This window comes from Mus caroli, unplaced genomic scaffold (assembly GCF_978045245.1).
Source record: "Mus caroli unplaced genomic scaffold, Mus_caroli_1 scaffold_13, whole genome shotgun sequence".
Lineage (NCBI taxonomy): Eukaryota > Metazoa > Chordata > Mammalia > Rodentia > Muridae > Mus > Mus caroli.
The window spans coordinates 18,714,913-18,742,606 of NW_028227268.1; the positions used below are offsets into that span (position 1 = coordinate 18,714,913).

Genomic DNA, 27,694 nt, shown 5'->3' on the forward strand with positions numbered 1-27,694 from the left:
AGGGTCCAGCCTCTCTGCGCTAACCAGAGTCAGAGTAAAGAGAGCCTCAGGATCGCTCACCTGAGCCAAGAAGCCCTGCAACCCCGGGCAAGGGAAGAGCTGCCGGCCCCGCCCCTCGGCTCCTCTAGGACCAGTGATTGGTTTTGGCGGGCTGGGGGCGGGGCCGTAGCGAGGAGCCGACGTGATGGCGTCAGACGCCGCGCGCCGCTTCCTGTTGTCAGTGTCTCTGGAGCCGCAGCTTCTCCTCGGAGCCGAGGGGGGTCTCGCTTCGCCCGGAGCGCCGCCACCTGCTCCTGCTCCCTTCGGTGAGTGAGTCTGGGGTCTGGACGTGGAGGGAAGCGCGGGGCGGTGATGCGACCCGGCGGTGGGCCCGCAACCTCGCAGCCACTCGCGACCCCTGTGCGCCTGGAGACTTGGGGTGGGAACCTCGGCCCTTCGCAGCCCGGGCCTGCTCCCACCTCAGCCAGTAGCCACCGGCTCTCTCCCCTAGGTCTCCACCGCAGCCAACCTCAGCCCGGAGCCGGGTCCCCTAACCACCGGTCTTGCAAAAGTGGAGCCTCACTCGTGACCCCTCTTTAGCCCAGTTGCAATCCGATCCGAGCGAGCCACATCCCTTCGCCGCCTCTTATCTCAACATCGCGTTTATCCCTCATCTCTTCTGAACCTTCCCTCGACCCTCCATTCTGGCTCAATTTCTTATCCCAGCCTGTCGTGTCCGGCTCACTCATCCCAAACATCTCCCTCCCTCCCTCCCATTGACCCACTACTAAAGTTTTCTCCTGTTGAACTTGCCGGTTTCTTCTTGGTTACTGACGTCACAGCTTTATCTCAAGGCTTGTGTGTATCTTTTCTTTACCGACTTTTACCTAATTTCCTAGCTGATCACAGAGGTAAGGTCTCTCGAACACTATCCTGCCTAAGACTTTATATTAAACTGTCCCCGACTCTGCTGTAGAGGACTGTCTCGGTTTCTACCACTTCCCCCAGTCCTTTCGTTATTTTAAATTTAATATACATTTTATTAATTCTTTGATAATTTTATGCATGTGCATAATATCCCTGCCCCCTTACATCACTGTTAGTTTGGGGTTTTGGGTTGTTGTTGTTGTGTTTGAGACAGCATGTCTCTATTTAGCCTTAGATCTCTCTCTCAGATCACTCACTATGTAGATCAGGCTGGCCTCAAACTCACAGTGTGGGTCACCACTCCTGGTTTTAATCTGTTTTTTTATTTTTGTAGGATGGAGGGTGGTTTTGTTTTTTGTTTTTGTTATTGTTTTAAGACAGCCAATCTAAATAGCCATGGACTCCTGATCCTCCACCTCCCAAGTGCTGGAATTGTAGGCATGAGTCACCATGCCTGGCTTCCCAGAATTGCTATTAACTAGATCTACTCAACTTCTGTCATTTCCTTCCTTGATCCAGCTCTCTTTCACTTTGAGAACTTAGGGCATAGCTCCCTAGTGGTCATACTTGCTGTATTCCTCAACAGCCATGTCTGCTCCTTGTTCAGAGCCCAGCAGACTAAACAGCTAAATTGGTGTGTGTAGGGACTCGGATGGTAACTGTGTATAGAGCTTCTTGGGGGAGATGTTCATTGTAGTGTCTGATCTCCTAAATGTGTTTCCACAGATGGCTTTTCTGGCATTCCTATTAAGTCATTTGTGCCTGCTGTTGTAATGGTAGGTGTCATTCAAATACCTGGGAGGTGAGAGGTGGCTACTCATCCATTTCATTCATCCTGAGGTAATGGAAACCAGCCCTTCCTTTTGGCTGGCGGTTCTCTCAGTAGAGAGCCTCAGGGAAGCAGTGTGGAGTTGGTTGTGATCACGGAGTCCTGCCCGTATGTCCTAGCACCTGTGAGGAAGAATCTGCCCAGTGTTCCTTTCTGCATAGCTGAATGCAGAGCCTCCCCACTATTGAACCCAGAGACATAATGGCCATCAGAAGCATGTTGTAAGCCAGGAGGAGTCCTGGGGAGGCTGAAGGACAGTACAGGGGCTGTAAAAACGCTTCTCTTTTTGTAGGTCTTAGCCACTGGGGTTTATAGGAACATGTAAAGGTGAACCCAGTAGTTGAGACAGATGAGTGTCTTTAAGGTCCTAGGCTCAGCATTTATAGTCCAAGGACATTTCCAACCAAGTTCTAATGGGCTTGCTTTGGGAGGGTCAACCGTCCTCTTTGGCAGCCCCCTGGCTCGCTCCCCCGCCCCCGTACGCAAGCCCAGTGCTGGAGTTTTAGTCCAGGGCCTTGTATATGTGAGGCAAATATTCTACCACCGAGCTGCACTTCAGGCCCTGTCAGCAATTGTAAAGGGTCTTGCGAGACCATGCCTACCACAGCCGTCTCCTTCTGTGAAGGCTGAGTGCAGCTCTGCCTTGAATAGTCTCTCATGGTGATGCAAACCTCAGAGTTGCTTTTCGCTGATTGGCAGCTGTGTGTACTGGCAGAAACTTCCCAGCAGCCCCACAGCATGAAGTGTTGTGCCTCAGCTTCCCAGTCTGCTGAATAGATGAACCTGGTCTGTATGCCTCGCCTGTATCTATTAAGTCATTCAAGAGTTGAGCTATTTACTTATTGGGTTTTTTTGAGACAGGGTTTCTCTGTGTAGCCCTGGCTGGCATGGAACTCACTCTGTAGACCAGGCTGGCCTTGAATTTAGAAATCCCCCTGCCTCTGCCTCACAGGTATTGGGATTAAAGCCGTGCGACACTACTGCCCAGCTATTTATTTATTTTTGATTTTTTGAGTACTAGTCCTAGGTCCTAGAAGTACAGCAATGAATGGATTCTTCAAAGTTGTTGTTTTCATTCACTCAGAGCACCCACGTCCTTAGAATCCTATCGCAAAGCCAGGTACAGTGCTACCCACCTGTAACCACAGGTGCCCAGGAGGCTGAGATGAGAGTTCAAAGCTTTCCCAAGGAGCTTAAGACCTTCCTGGGCTACATAGTAAGTTCAAGGTCAGTCTATGAGACATAGTAAGATCTTGCTCAGAAATAAAATATTTTTTAAAAGATTTATTTATTATATGTAAGTACACCGTAGCTGTCTCCAGACACACCAGAGGAGGGCATCTGATCTCATTACGGGTTGTGAGCCACCATGTGGTTGCTGGGATTTGAACTCAGGACCTCCAGAAGAGGAGTCAGTGCTCTTAACCACTGAGCCATCTCTCCAGCCCAGAAATAAAATATTAAGGGCTGGAGATATATACCTCAGTGGTAGCGCACTACTGGGTCCTGCTGAAGGAAAAATCTAAAAGCCAGGCAGAGTTGGCCAGGCTTTGTAATCTCTTCACTGAGGGATGAGAAACTAGGAAGATTGCTAGAAGTTGAGGCCAGCCTGAGCTACCCAGCCAACAGAACAAAACAAAACCAAAAGAAGGTAGAGAGAAGAATCCTATACTGTGTGGAACAGGATTGTGGGAGATATGGTGGTATTGGGTGAAAGGGAAGTCGGAGGGGAAATGTGTCCGGCAGGGGCAGATGCCCTCACCCACATGAGAGTTTGGTCTGCTCTCTCATCCTGCAGCAGTGTTTAACTTGAAGCTCCTGCTTCAGAAGCGTCTTCTCTTTACCCCATCCCTACCCCTGTCCCCAAATCCTGCCCCACACCCCTAACCCTAACCTGCTTCTTAGCCCTGCCTACACCCACCCCTAGTATTACTCATCCCTATCCCTGCCCCACCAGGACACTGGTTTAGAAGTCCAGCTCTCTTTGGGACATGCTGGTTCCTCACTCAGGATTCTCGTGTCTGCGAGGTCAGCTGCCTTTCTGAATCAGACCGCAGCTCTGTCATTCTTTTCCAACTGAAATAATATGCCCCATGCCTCGGTCTGGCAGCTGGACGGCCCCAGCACAGGGCTGTTCACAACCCACAGGGATAGGATTCAGGCTCCGCAAGGAGGGCAGCTGGAATGGCCAGGGTAGAGAAGCCCTGGCCATTCACTACTGATGGACAGAGGACTTTGAGAGCAGTAAAGCTCCTTGTCCCTTCTTTCAAGTCTCATATAAGCCACGTTCCTCCTTCCTTCCTCAGCGTGTAGATGAAGTAAGATGACCATACTAGCTAGAACTGGGACAAATCCTTCTGAGTTGAACACTTAAGAAAAGACAGTTCTAGAACTTAGGTGCAGTGGAGAAGACCATAAATCTGTCTGGTAAGATGGTGTCTTGCTTTAGTTCTTATTTGATAAAGCAGAGCTTTTGACCTGAGACAGTTTGAGCTGCAAAGACAGGACTGAGGAGATCTGAGATTTCTGTTTCTTACATGCTTCTACTGAGCCTGTGTGCTCCTTTAGAGTAGAGATGACCATGTCGCACAGGACTGTTCTAAAAATTAAACAGATCAGAAAAGCTTTGTTCATCCCGAAAGGCACATGAGGGTGAATCAGTGCCTGGAGTAGAGGCAGACTTAGTACCGTTTTGGGCTTTCTAAGGACTGCCTCCCCTGCTAAACTCCCCAGGAATGTTGACGACCTTCAATATTGTTGCCCAAGCCTTCTCCTTCCTCCTTCTGCAGAAGTGTCCTGAGAGCCACACCTCTCTTCATTCTCCTTCTTGGGGTCAGTGAAGGATAGCTGAGGGTAGGAATTGACAGCAGTCTCACATGTTAGGAGATCTGATGTCCACTCCAGGTAGACAGTGGTCACTGACCCAGCAGTCAAGACAGCTTCCATGAGCAAGTACATCCTGTCTACCTGTAGCACTGACTTTCTTAGATTCACTTTAGTTTAGTTTAGATTTTTTTTCAATTAATTAATTAATTACATGTGCGTGCATGTTCGTACCACATGTAGTAACAGAAGAGGGCATCAGACCCCCCCCCCCCCAAAAAAAAAAAAAACCCTGAAGTTAAAGGGTGTTGTGAGCTATCTGGAAACCAAATCCAGGACCTCTACAAGAGTACAGCCCTTAGTTGCTGAGCCCTGGTTAGGTTTTTTGAGATGGCAGTATCTGTAACCAAGCTGGCCCAGAACTCCTTATATGACTGAGAGTGGCCCTGAACTTAACAGTCCTCCTGCCTCAGCCTCCTCTCCTGAGTGCTGAGATTACAAGAATGAGCCCACTATATTGGGATTTGGGTTTTGTTTTAGCATGGTTTTGGTTTTTGAGGCAGGTTGTCATGTAGTTGAGGAGATACTAAACTGATGCTTTTGCCTCTACTTCCAAATGCTGAGATTACATGGCCTGGGGTGGCGTTTGCTTGTTTGTTTTTTATTAACTGTCTATATTAACAGTGCCCCACTTGAGTACTCTATTACTTTCAGCTAATTAGTCCCCGGAGCTTTAATTGACAGGCTGTTATTTGTATGTTGAGGTCTAAGCCCTAGGGTCCCGTTCACTGGCTGAGAGAAGAGCAACTGGGGTGTGAAGAATTCTGACCAGAGCAGTGCCACAGACCCTCTGGGTCCCTTTGTCTGCGTGGAATGGGTCTCTGGGGCAGGTGGACAAGGAGTTGGCGGGTGACAGACAGATCAACACTCGAGATTGTGTAGAATCTGAATGTATTGTGTCAGGTCGAGCATCAAACTTTTTTTATACCGAAGAAGAAATGACAAGAAACCAGGCAAAATACAATCCACCAAGTTACAGTGACAATACAAAAGGGATGTATACATCAAAAGAAGGTGGGGACCAGGCTGCTGCTGCAAAAGAAAGGAGCCAGGTGTAAACTAGTCTATTGTTAAACCCACCTCCAGGGGTTCTTCACTTGCAGACTTTATCATGAATACTGCCATACCCCAACACCCTATTTCCTGGGTCTACAGAGGAATTTACCAACTTGCTTCTAATGTGAAGCTTGCTATACCTAGCTGTAGAGAAGATCTCTGTCTCAGTGGGATTCCCTAGCTCTATTATTCCCTTGTTTGGGTGAGATTTGCTACTGTCCTTGGTAAATATTTTGCAGACCAGCTCTGAGCTACTGGCTCTGTCGTTTGTAATTCTTAATTAGTAACTGAATAGGTAGCTTCCTTTCTGCAGTCCTGCCAGATTTCAAGCTCGCAGGCTTCTGGGACCTTGGAACAATGGGGAGACTTAACTATAACAGAATTTAATCTTAAAAGGCATTTATAATAAAATATTAAAAGAGACCTTGTAGATCCATACACCAGACTAATGCGGGAATAGAGAATGAGTATATGGGTAAATGAGAACGCCAAAGCTCTAGGAGGTGAGTTTCCTTGAAACTCTTTTCCTCGTTGAGTGCTTACAGACTTTTTCAGCCGGTTAAGCAGACTTGACCGGAGGGCATGGCAGAGCAGCAGCCTGAGGCTGAGAGAGGCTTGTGCCCTAGAAGTAGTATGGGGGCAGGAAGCCAAGGGCTTAGAGCCTGAGCAGCTGGATCTTGCTTGCTGGGCTGCACAAGGGTCATGAGAGGAGTTCAATGTCCAGGACAGGCATGTTGTGAGGAGTGACTGTCTGACTATAGCATATACCTCCTTTTCTACCATCTTGGAAATCAGAATATGGGCTGGCCTCCTGAAGCCTTGAAAATCCCTGGGGAGATGAAGCAGAATTTGGAAGGGTGAAGCCAGAGTTTTGTAGTCAGAGCTAAGGGTTCTTCCTGGCAGGCAGCCTGTCTCTATAAGGACCATGCTTCTCCACATACTTGCCTCCCTGTACAGAGCCGGTCATAATATGTCCACTCTGCCCTTTTTATTACCACCATCTAAGAAGCCAAAGACCGGCTTGATCCCATCATTGAGGACCACCCTGTTTTCTTTCCTCCCCCAGGTCTCACACTCCACTTCTGTCCTGTAAACCTTGTCTGCCAGATTGGCGTTACTGTTCCTTGGGCCTGCAGCTGAAGTGTGTGCACTCTTCCCAGCCCCCCTCAAATTCTAGCCTTGTTCCAAGTGGTAGAGCCAAGCCACCACTATCGTGTAAATTTGTTCCTAGACCTGCCTCAGCTTCCTCTTCCTTCTTCCTCTATCAGGTAGAAATAATGAAATAGTATTGGTTCGTAGGGTGATCACAGGGGAAGTGTAAACAGGGCAGTTTGGGTAACATCCCTTGCTTGTGTGAGCTTCTTTGTTCAGTAATTGAGTGGGATGGCCTGAGCCTTTTTCTCTAGATTTGTTTGGATATAAATGTGCAGGCCTGGGACAGGGCAAGAAGGTACCTGGCCTTTGGAATCTTGAACTGTGGATACATACATACATTGTGGGCATTGGCATTCTTCATTTATAGATTTGTGGCTACATCCATCAGAACTACAGATAGCTTTCCTACCCCATCATGTTCAGACCTCATACTTGAAAAAGAAAATTTTCTACCCCCATGGTCCTGCTAGTAGTAAATTGTGATGTTGGAACCCATGTTGGGCATTAAGACATATATCGTTGACACCTGACCTAAGCTTTGAGCCCAGGGCAGAAGCAGAAGGGTGGAGAGAAAGCTATCTCCTGAAGCTGCTGCAGGTGTGCTGAAACCCTGGCCTGGGCAGCAGTTGGGTCCTGTACAAGACCCCGGCCTTGAGTGTGAGTTGTGAGGCCCAGCACCTGGTCTCCACTAGTTCTTAGCATCTTCAGTGAAAGCCCCTCCTTCACGGCCTAGCCACAGACCTTCTGAAGTTTCCACACTCAACCCTTCTGTCTGAGAAGTTTTATGACCCAATAGGTAGGTATAAGGTAGACAAGTCAAACATTTAATAATAATAAACCATAAGTAAATCGAATTTAAACAGATTCTTTGGTATATAAACAGTTTTACTCTTTATTGAAGACAAAACAAATTTGCATGCTGATAAGAAAGCTGTGCTTGTCTATCCAATTCAAGTTATACTAACGTGCTGAGGAAATACTAAGAGCCTTTGCTTTTATACTTAAACCATTGTGTTTCTATAAAAGCAGAAAAATTTGTATAGTAAACATAGCAAGACTGCAAGTTTTCTCAAATCTGAACTGGGAGCTGGGTGTGGTGGTCCACACCTTTAATCTCAGGGCCCAGGAGGCAGAGAGAAGCATATCTTGGTAAGTTTGAAGGCCGACCTGGTCTACATAGAATTCCAGGACAGCCAGAGCTACATGGAGAGGCCCCGTCTAAAGGGGAACAAATGGCTCAAATCCAAGCTGAGGTTGATCAGACAGTGCTCATTGATGATGTATGGAGATGCATTGTGACTTCCTGTGTAATATAAATACACGTGCTGCATGTTCAGAACCAGTGTAGCCATGTAAGTCATGTGAGGCCACACAGGTGAGCTCTGCCAGAAAGACCTCCAATCCATTAGAACTGATTTTGAATTAATTTTTAGTTGTTGTGCATTCAGAAACCTTTTTCTGTTGATAAATTTTTTGCAATCACCACATTAGGTTGTGGCACCTGATAGGGGCTTCAACCCACTTGTCTTAGGTAGGGTTTTACTGCCGTGGACAGACACCATGACCAAGGCAAGTCACTGTGACACACCTATTCCAACCAGGTCACACCAATTCCAACAAGGCCACACCTCCAGATGGTGCCACTCCCTGGTCCAAGAATATACAAACTATCACACCACTATTGAGAAAGTTTTACAAATCCCTATCCCATAGGCCCTGGCTTTCTGCACAGATTTTGGTATGAAGAGCTCTCCCTTCTCCTTGGTGCACAGGGTTTTGCCCCTCCCAAAGACTGAACTTCTGTTTCCTTCCTTAAAATCCAGTGTCAGTTTTTCCTGAGCTTTGCTCAGAGGCACTTCATTTGCAATTTGAGTGGCAGGGCCTGACCTCCTGCTGCCTGCTGGGAGGGGCCTGCGGTTTTGGGGCTAAGTTCAGAGCATGCTCATCTAGCCTCCTCCTTCTGTTTCTTCAGGTGTCATGTGAGTCTCCCTGAGAGCTGCTGCCCGAACGGAAATGCTCTCAGTGGAGAATGGCCTGGACCCTCGTGCTGCCATCCAGGTAGGTGGGCAGTATAGGATCAAGGGAGGGAACGGCTGCACATGGCCACGGTTTCATCAGAGATTTATTTTATTTGTGTGTGTGTGTGTGTATGTATGTATGTGAGTACACTGTAGCTGTCTTTAGACACCAAAAGAGGGCATCAGATCCCATTATAGATGGTTGTAAGCCACCGTGTGGTTGCTGGGGTTTGAACTCAGGATCTCTGGAAGAGCAGTCAGTGACTACTCTTAACTGCTGAGCTATCTTAACAGCTTCCTCATCAGCTTTTCTCTTAAAAAATTGTTTTTCTCGTTTTAGATAGGGCCTCCTGGGGTAGTCTAGATGGGCCTCAAACTCACTCCATAGCAAAGGATAAACTCCTGGTTTTCCTGCTTTGACCTTCAGGGTTCTAGGGTTGCTGGTGCAAATCACTGTAGCCAGCTTTCATCTACTCTCCTTGAAATAAATGAACACTATACAGAGAGAGGCTTCAGGTGGAGAGACATTTACAACAAAGCCAGGCTTGCAGGAGATCCTGACCATTCATTCATTCTCCCTCCTTCTCCCTCCCCCTCCCTCCCTCCCTCCCTCCCTCTCTCTCTCTCTCTCTCTCTCTCTCTCTCTCTCTCTCTCTCCTCTCTCTCTGTCTCGTGTGTGTGTGTGTGTGTGTCTGTCTGTATATATGCCCTTTAGCATGTCTGTCTGTCTGTCTGTCTGTGCATGTCATGGAAAACCTATAGGAGTCTGTTTTCTCTTTCCATCATGTGGGTTCTGCAGACTGAGCCATCCTGCCAATCACCCACACTTGCTTTTTGAGACCGGGTCTCTCACTGACTTTGGAGCTTGCTGATTTGGTTGGACTAGTTGGGCAGCAAGTCCTGGAATTCTCCTCTCTCCCTCTCCCCAGTGCTGAGACAGCAGATGTCACTGTGCGCAGTTTTTTATGTGGGTGCTGAGGATTCCACTCAGGTCTTCATGCTTGTGTGCACTTTACAGTGTGCTCAAGCCCTCAGTTTTGTCTGACGAAGCTGATTTCATTAGTTTCAATAGTGGGGTTAAGTTGGCTGCATATATACATACATATCTTTGTCATATACTGCTTTCCAGGGAAACTTTAAGCAAACATATTTGTGGCCAGTTTACCAGAACCTCTTCAACAACCTCTCGTAGTCATGTTTTTTGTTTTGTTTTGTTTTGTTTCTTTGTTTCTTTGTTTTGTTTTGTTTTTCCCTGTGCTTGGCCCTGGACTTGCCTAGGTGCTCTGGACTGGCTGCTGTGTCCTTGGAAAGGCAGGAGGTCATATAGCTTTTTGATTCAATGGAATCCTATGGTGACTTCTTTGGAAAATCCTTTCCTCCCAGTACTGCTCTCTAGTTACCAGAATCTTCTGCCACAAGGAGCTGCTGCCCTCAGAGAGCTGCCTTCCCTTTCCTGGCCACTAGAGGGCCAGCTCTACCTGTTCCCGTGCTGGCTTCCAGCTAGGCCTGTGATGTCATTCCTGTTTCACGCTGGGCCCTCTGGAGCAGAGCCCTCACCTACTCCTAGCAAGAGGTGCACAGACCCGCCCCTTGAGGCTTAAGCCTAGTTATCCCCGCATTCCCCGACACAGCACTTGGTAGGCACTCAGTTGAAAATAGTTTGAGCCTTTTATATAATGTATAATATATTTTAAGTAACATTTAAAATTCAACCCGGAGATTGAAATCTTTGCTTCAAAGGACACTTCATAAAGTGTTGGAGGGGGGATGAAAAGATAGTGTCCATAGAAAAAGAGAAGATATTATCTCTGAAAAAGGTCTGGTACACAAAATAGAGTGAGAACTATTTCAGCCTTTCAGAGAGAGTCTGAGGGCTGGGAAATGGCTATCCATGGTGTGTGCTGGTGTGAAGCCCTGTGTTTGAATCTCCAGAACCCTTGTGGCAGTCTTTATCTATAACCCCAGTTAGGGAGAGGGAGGGCACATTTCTGAGAAATCCCCAGGGTTCACTGGCCAGGTAGGCCATGAATCGCTGAGCACAAGTTCAGTAAGAGACATAACCTATAAGAATAGTGTATGTGTGCTGGGCCTAGGGGCTCATGCTTTAATCCCAGCACTTGGGAGGCAGAGGCTGGTGCATCTCTGAGTTCCAGGCTAGCCTGGTCTACAGAGTGCTAGGACTGCCAGAGCTACAGAGAAAAACCCTGTATGGAAAAACCACAATAATAACAAAATAGATTAATGTGTAGTGTGACTTAGACACTCAGCCCACATGTATATGTTGATCTGCACATGCACTGACACACACAAGCCCACACAGCACACATAAAAACAAGTTATACAGTGGACAAAGGATTTCTCCAAGGAAGATGTACAAATAAACCAGTAAGTACACAAAACAATGCTTTTTCTATTACTATTGATTACTTTTAAATTAATTGCTATTAAACCCAGGGAAATGTAAGAGAAAGCCATGGTAAGGTGTTGCTTCACTCTATTAAGGTGACTGTAATAAGAAAGACAACAGCAAGTGTTGACAAAAAAATGAAAAAGCTAGACCTCTTCTCTAATCTCTGAGAATGTAAAGATCATGGCTACTTTGGCAAACAGTTCTGTTTCCTAGAAAACAGAAATAGGCCTTTTGAGGTTTTGGGGTTTTTTTTTTTTTTTTACTTCTTTTGATTTATTTATTTATTATATATAAGTACACTGTAGCTGTCTTCAGACACATCAGATTTCATAACAGATGGTTGTGCCACCATGTTGTTGCTGGGATTTGAACTCAGGGCCTCTGGAAGAGCAGTTAGTGCTCTTAACCACTAAGCCATCTCTCCAGCTCCTTGAGATTGGTTTTGGGATTTTGGGGGGTTGTTTGTTGTTGTTGTTGTTTCAAGATGGGGTTTCTCTGTGTCACCCTGGCTGTCCTGGAACTTACTCTGTAGACCAGGCTGGCCTTGAACTCAGAAATTCACCTGCCTCTGCCTCCCAAGTGTTGGGATTAAAGGTGTGCGCCACCACGCACTGCCCGGCAAGGTTGTTTTCAATTCCTTTTCCTTCTGGTGTTGAGGATGAAATACAAGATCCCACAGATAATAGGCAGTGCTCTACCCCTGAGCCACATCCCCAGGCTTGCATGGAGAGCACAGATTTTATATGATTTAACGATTCTTTGGATTTGAAGGCAGGTTTTACTATGTAGTCTAGGCTGGCCTTAAACTTAACTATCAAGACAGCCTCCAAGTCACGTGTAAGTCCTCAGCTTTTAGCAGTCAGGGTTGCAAGACTGTCACTGTGGGAGCTCACATGTCAATGGCTCATTGGTTCTAGACCTGGAAGTACATCTTCATAAAGATGTAGATAAAAAACGCTCAGAGCAGCACTGTAGTCAAGAAGTACCATCCAGCCAGGTATTCGCTTTCTCATGAATGGCGAAATAAATAAAGCTTGGTATATCCATGCAGTAGATGTAAGTGGTCTTACCTGACAGTAAGAAGGAACTACGTTCTAATAATGTGCTGTAATACGGATAACCCGTGAACACATGCCGAGTCATAGAAACCAAACTCCAAGTCACATGCTGTATGTTTCCATTTCTTTGAAATGTCCAGAATAGATAAATCTGTTGAGTCAGATTACCCTGCAGCCACCCCCACCCCCTGCCATGAATACACACTGTTTGTTTCAGTGGTGTTGAAATGCTCTAAAATTAGTTAATGGCACAGGTTGCACAATCTCTGAGTATGCTACAAAACCCTGAACTTCCCTTTCCAAAACTTTCTGTGTTTTATTGACTGTAAATCTTCAGATCAAGAAGTTTAATTAATTGTAGACAGAGTAAATGCAATAAAACCCTTGGGCTTTTGGTGTTATTTGTTTAGGAATACATCTATGATTAAAAGTAATAATAAAAACATAAAATAATACTGGAGAGGTGCCTGAGAGTTAAGCGCACTTGCTACTGGGTTTTGTTTGGTTAGTTTTTATTTTGTTTGAAATTTTCTCTTGTAGCCCTGGCTGTCCTTGAACTCACTAGTGCAACAGTCTGGCCTCAAAGATCAGGCACTGGGATTAAAGGCGTGTGCCACCACTCCTGGCCTTACTTGCTGAGAGGACCCTGATTCAGTTTCTAGTACCCAGTGTGTTAGTTCACAACTGCCTATTATTCCAGTTCCAGGGGGATGCACCATCCTCTTCTAGTCCCTATGAGTACCGCGAAAACACAAACACACACACACAAACACACACACAGTGCACTTACATGAACGCAAAATATACACATAAACTAAAAGTAAGGTTTTTTTTTAGAGGTTTTATTTTTTCGGTTTTTTGTTTTGTTTCTTTTGTTTTTTCGAGACAGGGTTTCTCTTGTGTAGCCCTGGCTGTCTTGGAACTCACTTTGTAGACCAGGCTGGCCTTGAACTCAGGAATCCACCTTCCTCTGCCTCCCGAGTGCTGGGATTAAAGGTGTGTGCCACCACTGCCCGGCCTAGAGGTTTTATTTTTATATGAACATTTTGCCCAAAACTGTAAATGTATCACATGCACACACAGTGCCTGTGGAGGCCAGAAGAGGGCGTCAGAGTTCTGTACTGTAGTTACAGATGTGAGTTCCATGTGCATACTAGGCAGCACACCTGGTCCTCTACAAGAGCAGCCAGTGCTCCTAAGCTGAGCCATCTGTCCAGCTCCCGCCAAGCAAACCTTTTTCTTTTTTTTTCTTTTCTTTTTTTTTTTTAGGATTTCATATGTGAGCACTGTGTCGTTTCTAGCCCTCCTACCTCCAGCTCCTCCTATGACTCCCCCACTCACTTCCAAGTTCATGATCTCTTCTTCTGCGCTTCTTGTTGCTACCCTCACACGTACACAAACACGTACTTATGGATATAATCTGCTAAGCTCCTTAGTAATGCTCTTCTGCAAATGGGGGACTGACAGCCTACTCGTGCGCATCCTATAGAAGACGGATTCTCCTCTCAACAGCCATTATAAATGAATCTGCTTGGTTGGTTGTTTCATTTGAGACAGGGCCTTACTGTTTAGCCCTGGCTGATCTGGAACTCCTTATGTAGACGAGGTTAGCCTCAGGCTTACAGAGATCTGCCTGCTTCTGCCTCCTGAGTGCTGAGATTAAAGGAATGTGCCACCATCCTCAGTGTCAATAAACTAAAATAGTAGCAGTAGTAGTAATAATTTGTGAAAGTAAAATTTAACCAAAATTCAAGAATGCGGTTACTTCTTGGGAGGATCAAAAATAGCAAAGCAAGCCGGGCGTGGTGGCACACGCCTTTAATCCCAGCACTCGGGAGACAGAGGCAGGTGGATTTCTGAGTTCGAGGCCAGCCTGGTCTACAGAGTGAGTTCCAGGACAGCCAGGGCTATACAGAGAAATCCTGTCTCAAAAAACCAAGGGGAAAAAAAAAAAAGGCAAAACAAACAAACCAGAATTTAAACCAGAGACGTTAGTGTAAATTATAACTTGTTAATTTTTAAAATTCAACTTTCCAAACAACACTTTCTGTTCAGATTAAGTCAGAATAAAAGTGAAGTATTTATCTATAACGTAACACTTGCTTCAAACCGGTTCTTCTGCAGTTCTGTCTAGTTCTGTGCTAAACACTAATGATTTGATACACTCATGTCTATGACTGTATAATTTTCCCACCAGCACCTGGTGTAATTTGGAATGGCATGCCTTATATATGTTATTGTGTCAGACACGGTGGCAAGTGTTAGACATGAGGAGAAGTGAAAAACCAGTTCCTGTCTTCAAGCAGTGGCCTCTGCAGGGCGTGGTGGTTCAGACAGATCCCTAGATTCAAGGGCAGCCTGGTCTACAAAGTGAATTCCAGGACAGCCAGGGCTACAGAAACCCTTCAGAGCTTTGCTCTAGGCCTAGACTCTTAGCTAATCTAATTATACATCTGTGGTCTTGACTGGTCTTTCCTCCCCACAGTGTTGGGGATCTAATGGAGGGCTGTAACTGTCAAGCATGCTCTTGAGCCACACTTGCTGGTCCTTTCTTTGTTATTGTTCTAAAGAAATCCTCTGCCTCCTTAGCTTATCTCTGCAGTGTGCCCCCAAGCCACCACTTCAGTAAAATACAGGATTGATGTTTAGTTTTAAAAACCAAAAGATACTGGGCTGGCGAGGTGGCTCAGCAGTTAAGAGCACTGACTACTCTTCCAGAGGTCCTGAGTTCAATTCTCAGCAACCACTTGGTGGCTCATAACCATCTGTAATGGGATCCGATGCCCCCTTCTGGTGTGTCTGAAGACAGTGACCTTGTATGTACTCACGTACGTAAAATAAATAAATAGATATTTTAAAAAGCGAGAGAGGGAGAGATAGGGCTGGGGAGATGCTTCAGTGGTTAAAAGCACTTGTTGCTCTTGTAGAGGATCTGGGTTTGATTTTCAGTATCTACATGGTGTGTGGTCCACAACCATCCATAACTCCAGTTTTAGGGAATTTGATACCCTCTTCTAACCTCAGACACTAGGCACACATGTGATACACATACATACATGTAGGCCAAACACTCACACATACATTAATAAGTTTAATTAAAACTTTTTCTTTAAAAAAAAATAGATGTACAAAACCATTTCTTCTGTATGCCGGATCTTCACATGCCACAGTAGCTAGCTTTGCAGAAGGAGTCTAGGTTACATACATTAAGTGTGTGTGGTCACACACATTGAAAAACAGACCTTGGACTACATTCCAGGGGCTCCACATAGGATTTCCCTCTAAAGTCTGCCCTTGTGTTTGACACAACTTAGGTCATCAAGAAGAAGCTCGTGGGATCCGTGAAGGCTCTGCAGAAACAGCATGTGTCTCTGGACACAGTGGTCACCAGTGAAGATGGAGATGCCAACGCCATGTGCAGTGCCCTGGAGGCTGTGTTCATCCACGGCCTGCATGCCAAGCACATCCGCGCCGAGGCTGGTGGCAAAAGGAAGAAACACACTCATCAGAAGGCTCTGCCTCAGCCTGTCTTCTGGCCGCTTCTGAAAGCCGTCACCCACAGGTGAGGGCCGTCAGGGAGAGAGGAGCGTCAGCCTGGGGCACTGGGCTCCTCTCCAGGGTGGCGCAGCCAGAAGCAGTGGTGTGGTGTGGTCACTATGCAGTGACTGTAGGGCTAGGCTTAAGGAAGGCTTGTCTCCAGACCCTGAGACACTCCTCTAGAGCCTGTGGCTTCTCCTCACCCCAGCACTAATGACCTTTAGACTCCACTAGGCTGAGTCATGTACTTACTGCTGAGTGGTGTGGCCTGAGAAGACTAAAGTACCCCCTCTCCTTTTTTTTTTCTTTTTTTTTTCTTTTTCTTTTTTTTTTTTTTTTAAAGATTTATTTATTTATTATATGTAAGTACACTGTAGCTGTCCTCAGAAACTCCAGAAGAGGGCGCCAGATCTCGTTACGGATGGTTGTGAGCCACCATGTTGTTGCTGGGATTTGAACTCTGGACCTCTGGAAGAGCAGTCGGGTGCTCTTACCCACTGAGCCATCTCACCAGCCCCCCTTTTTTTTTTCAAGACAGGGTTTCTCTGTATAACCCTGGCTGTCCTGGAACTCAGTCTGTAGACCAGGCTGGCCTCGAACTCAGAAAACCACCTGCCTCTGCCTCCCGAGTGCTGGGATCAAAGGTGTGCGCCACCATGCCCAGCAGGAAATGTTGCTGACTTGCCTTTGAATATTCGAGTCTGTCTTCTAAATTTAAAATATATGTTTTTTTTTAATTTTATATGTGTAAGTATCCCCCCTACATGAGTATCTGTGCACCATGTATGTGTCTGGTGCAGGGCACACAAGCCAAAAGAGGATGCCAGATCCCTGGGAACTGGACCTACAGATGACTGAGCCACCATGTGAGTGCTGAAAATAGAACCTGGGTCCTCTGCAAAAGCAGCCAGTACTTTTAACTAGTGAGCCATTTCTCCAGCTCCTGTGTTCTAAACTTTATGTTCATGATGAGGAATGTGTGGCACTTAGCCAAGAAGCCAGATATATTTCTGAATATTCACCCTAAGGCCCTGTCTTTGGCCTTGTCCTTGGCTGCTTAGACCCTATGCTGGTATCTGGCACCGCCTCTGTAAAGTGTTAAGTGCCTGAAGACACCTTGTCAGTCTTTGGTCTGCCTTCCTGTACCTGCTGATACTGCCCTGTCTTGGTTTTTTTAGCTCTTTTCCAAGTAACAGTGGGTTTCTTTGTTTTTAGTTTTGTATTAAGTTTGTGTGTATGAGTGTGTGTGTCTGTGTGTCTATGCCACATGCATGTGGGTGCCTATGGAGTCCAGAAGAGATAATCAGATCCCCTGGAGCTGGAGTTATAAGTACTTGTGAGGCACTCAACATATGTGCTGGGACTTGAACTCAGATCTTCTGGAAGCACAGCAAGTGCTCTTAACCACTGAGCCACCGCTCCAGTCCCAGAGAATGAGTCTCTAGTTGTCTCTATATCCAGCTCAGTGTTACCCTGAGTCAGTTAGCCAGTCAGTGGTACTGCCGAAGTTAAGTACAGCTTACACTGAGTCCAGAGGACTGGGGGTACACTTCTGCACAGGACACTGTGGCAGCAGAGAAGGGGACTGTGGCTGTGTCAGACCGAAGCTTTGGAAACTGAGTTTGTACAACTAGGGTCTGAGTGTTCCCTGCAGTGCCAGCTGCTCTCGACTGAGAGCGAATCTCAGTAGTCGAATGCTTGCCTGGTGTGCACATGCTCTGGCTTTATTCCCTAGGAACTGGGGTTGGACTCAGCCGGTATGTCCTGGGTTAGCAGATGATGTTTGGTAGCTAGAGCTCAACAGCTCAGCTTTCCTGTATTCCCGAGACATCGACCCCAGAATTTTATGTCTGAATACGATCATGTTTGCAGTACTTTATCACTCGTTCTTGCTAAGCAGTAGCTTGAACCGCATCTCTGAGATTTGAGGCAGTTTCTTGCAACACATCTGCTCTGTCCCCCTGCAGACACATTGTCTCAGATTTGGAGCACCTGGTGTTCATCAACACAGATGTAGGCCGTTGCCGGGCCTGGCTGCGGTTGGCCCTCAATGACGGTCTGATGGAGTGCTATCTGAAACTGCTCCTGCAGGAACCTGCACGGTTGTGTGAGTACTATCAGCCCACAGCCCTGCTTCGCGATGCCGAGGAGGCTGAGTTCCTCCTGAGCTTCCTGCAAGGACTAACATCCTTGTCCTTCGAACTCTCCTACAAGTCAGCCATCTTAAATGAATGGACACTCACCCCATTGTCGCTCTCTGGACTTTGCCCCCTCTCTGAACTCGACCCTCTCACTACCTCTGGTGCAGAACTACAGCGGAAAGAGTCTCTGGATTCAATTTCCCATTCCTCGGGCTCTGAGGACATCGAAGTCCAACACTCAGGCCATAAGATCCGCAGGAACAGGAAGCTCACTGCCTCTTCCCTCAGCCTGGACACAGCCAGTTCATCCCAGCTGTCCTGCAGCCTAAATTCTGACAGCTGCCTGCTCCAAGAGAATGGTCCCAAGAGTCCAGATCATTCTGAGGAACCCATGTCCTACGACTCAGATCTGGGCACGGCAAACGCCGATGACTCCGACAGGTCTCTGCAAGAGTGAGTACCCCCCTCACCCTTACTCTGCCTTCCTTACATGTGACTGTCACCAAATGGTGGGGTATAAAGAAGGCAAAGGAAGCAGGGCTCTCCCTGTGACTGAGGAAATAGCACAGTGGGGAGAATGAGTTGCTTTGGGCTTTTTTGAAAAGACTTTTCTCTGTAGCCCAGGCTAGCCTGGGACTCATCTCGTTTCCCTAAGTACTGGCATTAGAGGTGTGAGCCCCACTCCCAGCTGGAGAGTAGATCTAGGACTCAGAGTTGAGCCGAGACTTTTCTCTGTAGCCCAGTCTAGCCTGGGACTCATCTCGTTTCCCTAAGTACTGGCATTAGAGGTGTGAGCCCCACTCCCAGCTGGAGAGTAGATCTAGGACTCAGAGTTGAACCGAGGCTTTGGCCTCTCTGAGGTCCTTAGAAAATATGTCTTTTTCACCTAGAGGAAAGGAGCTAATAGATGAGGGTGTGTGCACAACTTCCAGCCAGTACGGTGTAGAAGAGTGCCTAGGCTGTGACCGTGCAGAAGGCCTGGCAGGCACAGAGCCTGAGCAGGTGGGGAGTAGGAGCATGCAGAGCAGATTCCTTTAGTTCCTCGATTAACCAGAGAAGGGAATGAGGCAGAGCTCCCACCCCTCTCTCCAGTGCTAGCTAAGCTGTCTGCCTGGAGCTGTGCTGTCAGCCCTGGGAGATCCTTCTTCACACCCCACGTTCCTGTGGAGTGCTGGGGATCAAACCAGGGCCTTCCACGAGCTAGACACACTCTCTACCCCTGAACTACATCCCCAAACCCCAAAGCTTTTCGGTTTTTATTTAATTTTGTTTATTTTTGTGAGACAGGGCCTTATACTGTAGCTCAAGATGGCCAAAGACTTGCTTTAGAGCAGAGGCTGGCCTTGAACTCTTTGATCCTTCTGCTTCCACCTCCTGAGTACATGGGGTTCCAGGTTCCTAAATGTATCAGTAACAGATACAGTGTGTTTTTACTTTATTTTCTGTTTAAATTTTCTTCCTATTTCTTCCCTTTTCTACAAAAAGTAGTACATGTCTATTCTGTATAGCTGGTGTGACAAACCTCTTCTTTCTTTTCTGATGTATATTGTTCATCGTTTACATGACTCAGCTCCTAGAAGCACAAGAATTGAATGAAGAAAAACTAGCCTTCAGTTTCCACAAATGCTGTCTGTTAACAACTCTGCTAGGAATGTCCCACAGTCTCATAGTCATGCCAGTGGGAGGTAGTGTCACGGTTGCGGGTATTTGGTAACTTGTTGAGTTATCCTTCAGTTAAGACTGTGTTCTTTCGTCAGCTCATGTCGAGGATCTTTTCACTACCACTGCACATCCTACAGCCTTGGTTCAGGTCCTTCCAGGTTGCCGCCTGAGATAGGATAGATGTGTGAGCAGGGCTCACAGAAGACCCAGTTTCCAGGACTGCCTCCACGGTTTGCAAGTTGAGCAGAGAGAGAAAGAAGTAGACGGGACACGACCTGCAGACTGGACCTGGCCAGAGCTATCAGTGAGAAAAGGGAGAATAGATAGGCAGAGGCAGAGCATGGCGAACACACCAGGCAGGGGAAAGCAAAGAACAAACAGGCATCGGGGAGGGGAGAAGGAAGGGCTGGGGCGCCAGTTAGCTTTGGAATGTATGGCAGGTACTCGTGACACTGAGACAGCCTGTAGGCCAGCGTGTGCTTTGTGCTACTACAGGTACATGTCAGTTGGAAAGAAAGCCATGTGTCCTCTGCCAGAGGTAAGGGAAGTGACTCCTCCTGGGAGGTGGAAACAGTTTCACAACTTCCTGAGGAATGCTGGTCTTTTTAAGTCCTCCTGCAGCCAGGCTGAGCTAGTTTCTGGATATTTGGAGCCTTTTGAAGCTTGGGAAATGGGGTTTTCTTTAGACCTGACAGTGAGCTGCTCATGTGAGAGTGGTAGGCCCCAGAGGTGGAGTACTGAGTCTGTGAGATGGCAATTTCAGGTGTCAGATGAGGAGTTTAGAGCGAACTGGGGAGTAATCTCTGCCTTTTGAAGTGCTGGGGTGGGTGGGGTGATACGGCATGACTTAGTCTAGCTTGCCTCTCTCAGGCGATCATGTGCCTTCGCTTTATTTCTCATGAGTCTTATGATGGGAAGATTCCAGCACAAGGTCTTTGAATCAGTGACTGTCTACCCTGTCTAGGAATCACTGACATGGCTCTTGTGGGAAAACTCAGAGTTGAGGGTCAGGATGATAGAGACAAGCAGCAGACAATGATGGTAGTAACTGGAGCCCGGAGCACCCAGAGGCACATGCACAGGCCGTGCTGCCGTTCTCGGATTCGGACCTTTAAGTTACCTTCTTTGAGAGGGATGCCATACCCACGTGTGGAGGTCAGAGGACAACTTGCAGGAGTTGGTTCTCTCCAGAATTTCCAAGTCTGGTCCTCAGGGTTGACAGCAAGTGCCTTTACTTGCTGAGTTGACTCTGGACCAGCATTTTTCTTTTTAAAGATGGAGTTATACCATGTAGCCTAGGCTAGGCTGGTCCTAAACTCTCGATCCTCCAGAGCTGGTTCACAGAAAAGCACTCCCACACCTGGCTTGAAGTTAGCCTGGAAGCTGCAGAGACCAGCATTTCTAAGTGTGTGTGTGTTAATAATTAAAGATCCCAGCAGCACTTTGATTGACTTTATTCTTTAATAATAGTGAACATTTATGTTAACTAGGCATAGGTACCCTGTCCTTAATGTTTCAACTCTTTTTTTTTTTTTTTTTTTTTTGGTTTTTCGAGACAGGGTTTCACTGTATAGCCCTGGCTGTCCTGGAACTCACTTTGTAGACCAGGCCGGCCTCGAACTCAGAAATCCATCCGCCTGCCTCTGCCTCCCCAGTGCTGGGATTAAAGGCGTGTGCCACCACGCCCAGCTAATGTTTCAACTCTTAAACAAAGCACAAAACATAACTTCAGGTGACACTTGCTCAAATACTTGTAAGGGGTTCTGTTTAGCAAAAAGTAAATGCGGCTTGGTCTGTGGGCTGACTGTTCTTTGGATCTGTACTATAATTATGGAGGGCTGTAGTCTCAGCAACTGAACTGCCAGGGTTGTCCATTTACCAGGCTTCTGCTTGCTCATCCTTCCTGACCTTGACTTGAGGATAAGACTGTAAAGGAAAGAGGATAAAGGAGGAGTCAGGATGTAAAGGGCTTAGCGCCTTGGGGGATGATGTCAGGAGTGCTGCATAGGTATTTTGATTGTGTAATTAATTGCTACATAGGACCTGTGACATCAGTTCTCTCATTACTTGTCTTTGTATAAACAGCTGCAAAACTTTTTAGAATATGTATTTATTGAAAGTAATTTTTTCATGCAGTATATTCTGATCATGGTTTCCTCTCCTGCCACTTCTAGATCCTCCCGACTTTGCCCCTGTACATCCTGACCTAGTTGTTGTGTCTGGAAGACGCTGTTTCCTTGGTGTCAACCATCCCCTCTGGCTCTTACAGTCTTTCCTCTGCAGAACTGTGTTGGTATTTGTCAGAAGCCTTAGCATTAGAGAATCACCTCTGGGCTTTCTTCAGTGGCCCTCACCTGCCCGTGAAACAGAACAGTGTATCACAAGGATGAAGGTCTGCATGGTCAGGGAAACCCAAGCCCTGCCTGGCTTGGCAGAACTGCTGCTCCATAAGGTGTTGTCTGCACACCTCGCATGCATACACACATGCATGCATGCATACATACATACAAACATGTATGTACATGTATGTAAACAGACAGGAGACTAGGAGATGGCTTAGTTGGTGAAGCACTTGCCTTAACTGAATTGGATCCTCAGAACCCATGTTGAAAGGTCTGGGAGTGATGGTGCCGTTTGTCATCCCAGTGCTCCAGAGGCAGAGACAGGTGGACCCCTGGGGCTCACTGGCCAGCCAGCATAACTCACTAGGCGAGCTCCTGGCCAATGAGAGAGAGACCCTGTCTCAAACAACAGGTAACTGATGTTTGAGGACTGACACATGAGGGTGCCCTCTGGCCTGCACACAGACTTGTCCTGGCACTTACACAATCTTTCTCTCACACACCAAAAGGGGAGGAGTCACATGTGTAGATTTTCATTGTTTTGGGTTTCTTGGTCTTCTTGGTTTTTCCTTTTGGGTTGGGGAGACAGTATGGAGGGTTGAACTTAGAGCTCATTTATGCTTGGCAAACTCTACCACTGAAATATATCCCCAGCCTTTAATTTTTTTTTTCTTTTCTCGTTTTTCCTTTTTTTTTTTTTTTGAGACAAGTTTCTCTGTGTAGCTCTTACTGTCCTGAAACTCACTGTGTAAACACCAGGTTAGCCTTGAACTCACAGATCTGTGCTCAGTCTTTTCATTTTGAAGCACAGTTCCCCTAGGCTCACCTTGAACTCACTGTGATATTCAAGTCGGAACTCAGTCCTCCTGCCAGAGCAGTGCTGGGGCAGCAGGTGTGAGCCCCACCCCAAGCTTCTCCGTCATTTTTTTTTCTTGTAATAGCATCTCACTTTGTAGTGTCGGTTGCCCTTGGAACTCATTATGACCAGGCTAGTCTTGAGCTCAAAGATCCACCTGCCTCTGCCTACCAAGTGTTGGGATCAAAAGGCCTTGAACCACTTTCTCCAGTTTGATAAGTTATCCTCTGACTCATGCCCCTCCACCCATGATAATAATAATAATAATTATTATATTTTTAAATAATTTCACTTTGGCATTTTCATATATACATATGTATTTGGATCACATCCCTCTTTTCTCTTTTTCCTGGCCTTCCTCCTTTTCTCATACTGCACCCTGTGATTTCCCCTTTCTGTTTTCAAGGTCTTTTAATCCTAGATCCTATATGTGAGAAAAAAAGATACATAATACATGCCTTCCTAAGGCGTAGTTCTCATAACTAACATGAGTGTCTCCAACCCCGTTCATTTCCCTGTCCATAAATGGTGCAGTTTGTTCTTGCTCACAGCTGTGTGTCCACCGTGTCGTCCTTACCCAGCTGTCAGTGGTGCCTGGCTGATGACTTCCCCACAGTGCTGCACAAAGGCTCGAGTTCCTGGGACCTACCCAGGAGTAGTGTGGCTGGTGGGATACAGTTGTTCTATTTTGTTTTTTGAGGAACCCCTGTACTGATTTGCATAGTTCTAACACTATATAAAGGTTCCTTCTCCCCCATATCTGCCACTTCATATCCCACAGATCTAGAGTTATAGACACTTGTAAGTAATGAGAATCAGACCCTGGTCCTCAGCAAGAGGCACTGGCACTCTTAGCTGCTAAGCCATCTCTCCAGACTCCCACCTGTCTTGTTTATGAAGATGGGATACCAAGCTCACACATCATAAAATTCACCTTTGTTTTCCTGTCAGGTTTTTGAGGCAGGATTTTGCCATGTAGCCCTGACTGACATGGAACTCACTATGTAGACCAGTCTAACCTCAAACTTATCAGTCTTCCTGCCTCTGCTTCCTAAGTGCTAGGAGTACAGGCACAAATGCACAGTTACAAGATCCAAAGCTCTTTGCTTTTGACTGTTAAGGTAATAGTGCTGTGAACAGTCTTTACCTGGACATGTTTTGATTCTCATTGGTGTAGACCTGGTAAAGAGCTGCATGCAACTCTGGTTAACTTTCTGAGGGGCTACCAAACTGCTTTTTATAGCAATGGTGCCGTCTTATATTTTGTACTCTTGACATAGACGAGCTAATTCCTTAGTTGGGAAAGAGAGGTAGAGGGAGGAAACCCTGGTTCAAGGCCAGCCTGGGCTAAATAGCAGGTGTGGGATCTGGTCTATAAGAAATAAATTTTTAAAAAGTTAATTTTCCCAAATATTTGCCAATGCTTGTTAGTCTCCCCCACCCCCCCTTTTATTGTAGCCCTTCTAGCTAGATGACATCTTTCTGGCTGTGCCCATTCCCTGGTGGTCAGGGATGCTGACCGTTGCTCATGTGCTTCATGGGGATCTCCTCATAAAACTCAAAGATACATTTATACCTAGATTTTCTTCTAAGAGTTTTATAGCTTTAGCTCTTATTTAAGTCTTTAACGCATTTGGTTACTTACATATGTGGTGTGAGATAGCATGCCAGCTGTATTCTTTTCTGTGTGATTGACCCCTTTTCATAGACCTATTTACTGAAAGCCTGTTCCTGTACCCACTGAAGTGTCTTGGCATCTGTGGGAAAGTCACTTGTTTATAATGGAATGGGTCGGTGAAGCTTGCAGACTCCATTGTCTTGGAATGTAGGTGGGATTGGGGTGGTGTAGGTAAGAGCTGAACTCTGGTTCAGGTGACCAGGCAAGCACTTTGCGTTCTAAGATTCTTTCCTTAAGGGGAGCTTACTCCATCTCAGCCAGTGGGGCCAACTCAATGCCATCTTTGGGCTCCAGTCAAAAGCCTTGTTGCTGTTTGAACCAGCATTTATCCATAGCATATATGTTTTGTAAGTGAAAGAGGAGATAACAAATAGTTTATTCTAGAAAGGGAACTTGGATTCCCAGGAGAGGGAGGAGCAGTCACTAGCCAGGGCACATTCCAGAAGGCCCAGAAGTGTATATGTATACAAAGGCAGGAGTGTTGACTCTCTGTGACCCCTCGAAGAGGACAAGGGGCGGTAACCCCACAAGGATACTTAGTGAGGTACGCCCTGTGTGTTTGTGCACCCTTCCACACCATTTGGGAAATCACTGAGTCCCCGCAGTGATTTGGGGGACAGGAAGCTTCTCTTATCTAGTCAACCTTGAAGAGGCCATTCCACCTCACTGCAGCCCTGGAGCTCCGTGACTGTCCTGTGTCAAAGCACATCCTCACCTCATCCGTTCCCTGTCTCAGAGAGCAGACTTTGGGGGCCTCACCTCTTAGCTATTGAGGGACCCACTCTGAGCCATTACCTGTTCAGGAGGCTCTGCCACAGATGAGGGGAGCCATTGACCATATGTTTGCCAAGCAGACTCTCCAGACCCACAGTTAGCCTCTTCAGAGCGGAGTCAGTTTCCACTCACATCAGATTCTCATTCCTGCTATCTGACTGTGCCACCTGAGATGGGGCCCCTGGTCACCTGCTGCCCACCATGCCCAAGTCCAGGCCTCAGTGAGGAATTTGAGAGGAGGGCTGTGTGGGAGCCGAGGAGTGCAGTGAGTGGCGCTTTGTTTGCTTTTGATAGTCAGTGCCTTTCTGGTCCACCACTGCTGCAGTCATCGTGGCCATCCTAACCATCAGATTGTCACAGCGGTCTCTTTGTTTCTGTTTGTCTGCTTTCAAACTTCTAGGGTGTTGTCGGAATTCAGCAAAGCCCAGGTAAATTCTGCACCAAGCAGCGGACCAAACCAAGAGCCAGACACCCCCATGTTCCAGACCCCCCTCTCCCTCCATAGCCTAGCTACCAGCACACACCTGCACTTTGAGGGATCTGAAGAGCTCTTTCCTGCCCACAAATCCTCTGGGACATCAAGTGGTGGCCACGAGCAGCAGCTAGGCACTGCCCAAGCTGGCCCTGCACAGAGCACTCCAGACCAGCAGCCTTCTAGTCCTGTGAGTGGAGCAGCTGGCCGAGGGAGTGGCCCTTGGAAGGCCCTGGAATCTGGCAGAGTCGGACCGAAGCTTCTGGTTTCCTCTCCTACGAGTCCGGTGAGTGTGCAGCCTGTTCAGGGGAATCTCGGAAATAACTCTAAGCTGAAGTTTGTCCACCTGGTGACCCAGAGTGGTTCTACCAGCGTGTGGGCATGCCTGTCCCTGAGTGGGCAGTGGAAATGGCGTGGTGATAATAAACTAATGTGTCTTGGGTGTCAGTCGTGGAGATGAGCCGGGCTTTGTGCTGATTGAGTCCCACAAATATTACCCCTCGTCTTCACAACCAGTCCATGAAAACGGGGTTCCCTTCTGATACCACACTCTGCTTGGGGTTTTGTTGTTGTTGTTGTTTTTAAAGATTTATTTATATATATGTATACACTGTAGCTGTCCTCAGATACTCCAGAAGAGGGCATCAGATTTTTGTTACAGATGGTTGTGAGCCATCATGTGGTTGCTGGGATTTGAACTCAGGACCTTTGGAAAGAGCAGTTGGTGCTCTTAACCACTGAGCCATCTCACCAGCCCCTGTTGTTGTTTTTTATTTTTAAGACTGGGCTCGCTATGTATCCCAGGTTGGCCTCTGATGTGTGATCTTTCAATATTGTCTCAGTTTCCCAGGTGTTGGCATTGCAGTTACAGGCAGGCACAACACTGTTATAATCTCAACTACCACCATTCACGAGTTTACACTCTTGGAGAAGCCGTTTCACCTGCCTGAGACTTGACTTTCTTTTTAATACTTAAAATCTAATTTTCTTAAAATCCTAGCTGTGAAATGCTTACTTTCTTTTTTTTTTTTTGATTTTTAATATTTTTATTACATATTTTCCTCAATTACATTTCCAATGCTATCCCAAAAGTCCCCCATAGCGCCCCCCACTTCCCTACCCACCCATTCCCATTCTTTTGGCCCTGGCATTCCCCTATATTGGGGCATATAAAGTTTGCAAGTCCAATGGGCCTCTCTTTCCATTGATGGCCGACTAGGCCATCTTTCGATACATATGCAGCTAGAGACAAGAGCTCCGGGGTTCTGGTTAGTACATCATGTTGTTCCAACAATAGGGTTGCAGATCCCTTTAGCTCCTTGGGTACTTTCTCTAGCTTCTCCATTGGGAGCCCTGTGATACATCCAATAGCTGACTGTGAACATCCACTCCTGTGTTTGCTAGGCCCCGATGCTTACTTTCAACATGAACCAGTTTGTGAACTTTGTGGTCAGATGTGGCAGTCACTATACCAACAGTGGCTGTTGGGGACTCACATATGTCCTGTCCCCAGATGGTCATTGTCATGCATGCCTATAATCTCAGTGCTCTGAGGCAGGAGCAGAAGGGTCATGAATTAAAAGCTCCAGAGTGAGACATTGTTTCAAAAAAAAGGAAAGAAAAAGAAAAATGTGGCCAATCTAGATTTAGATACCACAGTTAAATTGATTTATTAGGGTATAATTCACACACCATATAAGAGTATAATTCAGTACTTTTTAGTTTGTTTGGGTTATGTAGCTATCACTATAATCTAATCTTAGAATACTTCAATCCCTCTTTTAAAGAAATGTTAGCAGTAATTCCCCCAGCCTCAAATAACATCGCTGTTTGGTCTCAATAGATTTGTCTGTTCTGACGAATTAAACAGGACTAACTATCTGTTTGGGGTTTGCCTTCGGCATTTGCATATGTGCA

At 46.6% G+C, this 27,694-nt stretch overlaps 1 protein-coding gene across 1 annotated transcript in view; it reads left to right on the forward strand.

Moving 5' to 3' along the window:
* The first annotated feature begins 218 nt into the window (after positions 1–218).
* Positions 219–27,694, forward strand: part of Plekhm1 (pleckstrin homology and RUN domain containing M1) — a 49,322-nt gene continuing 21,846 nt past the window's right edge. The window contains exons 1-5 of the mRNA XM_021176304.3: positions 219–305; positions 8,802–8,887; positions 15,630–15,877; positions 17,820–18,446; positions 25,706–26,063. Coding sequence (XP_021031963.1) covers positions 8,843–8,887; positions 15,630–15,877; positions 17,820–18,446; positions 25,706–26,063 — 1,278 coding nt within the window. The 5' untranslated portion in view covers positions 219–305; positions 8,802–8,842. The remainder of the gene's footprint in view (positions 306–8,801; positions 8,888–15,629; positions 15,878–17,819; positions 18,447–25,705; positions 26,064–27,694) is intronic.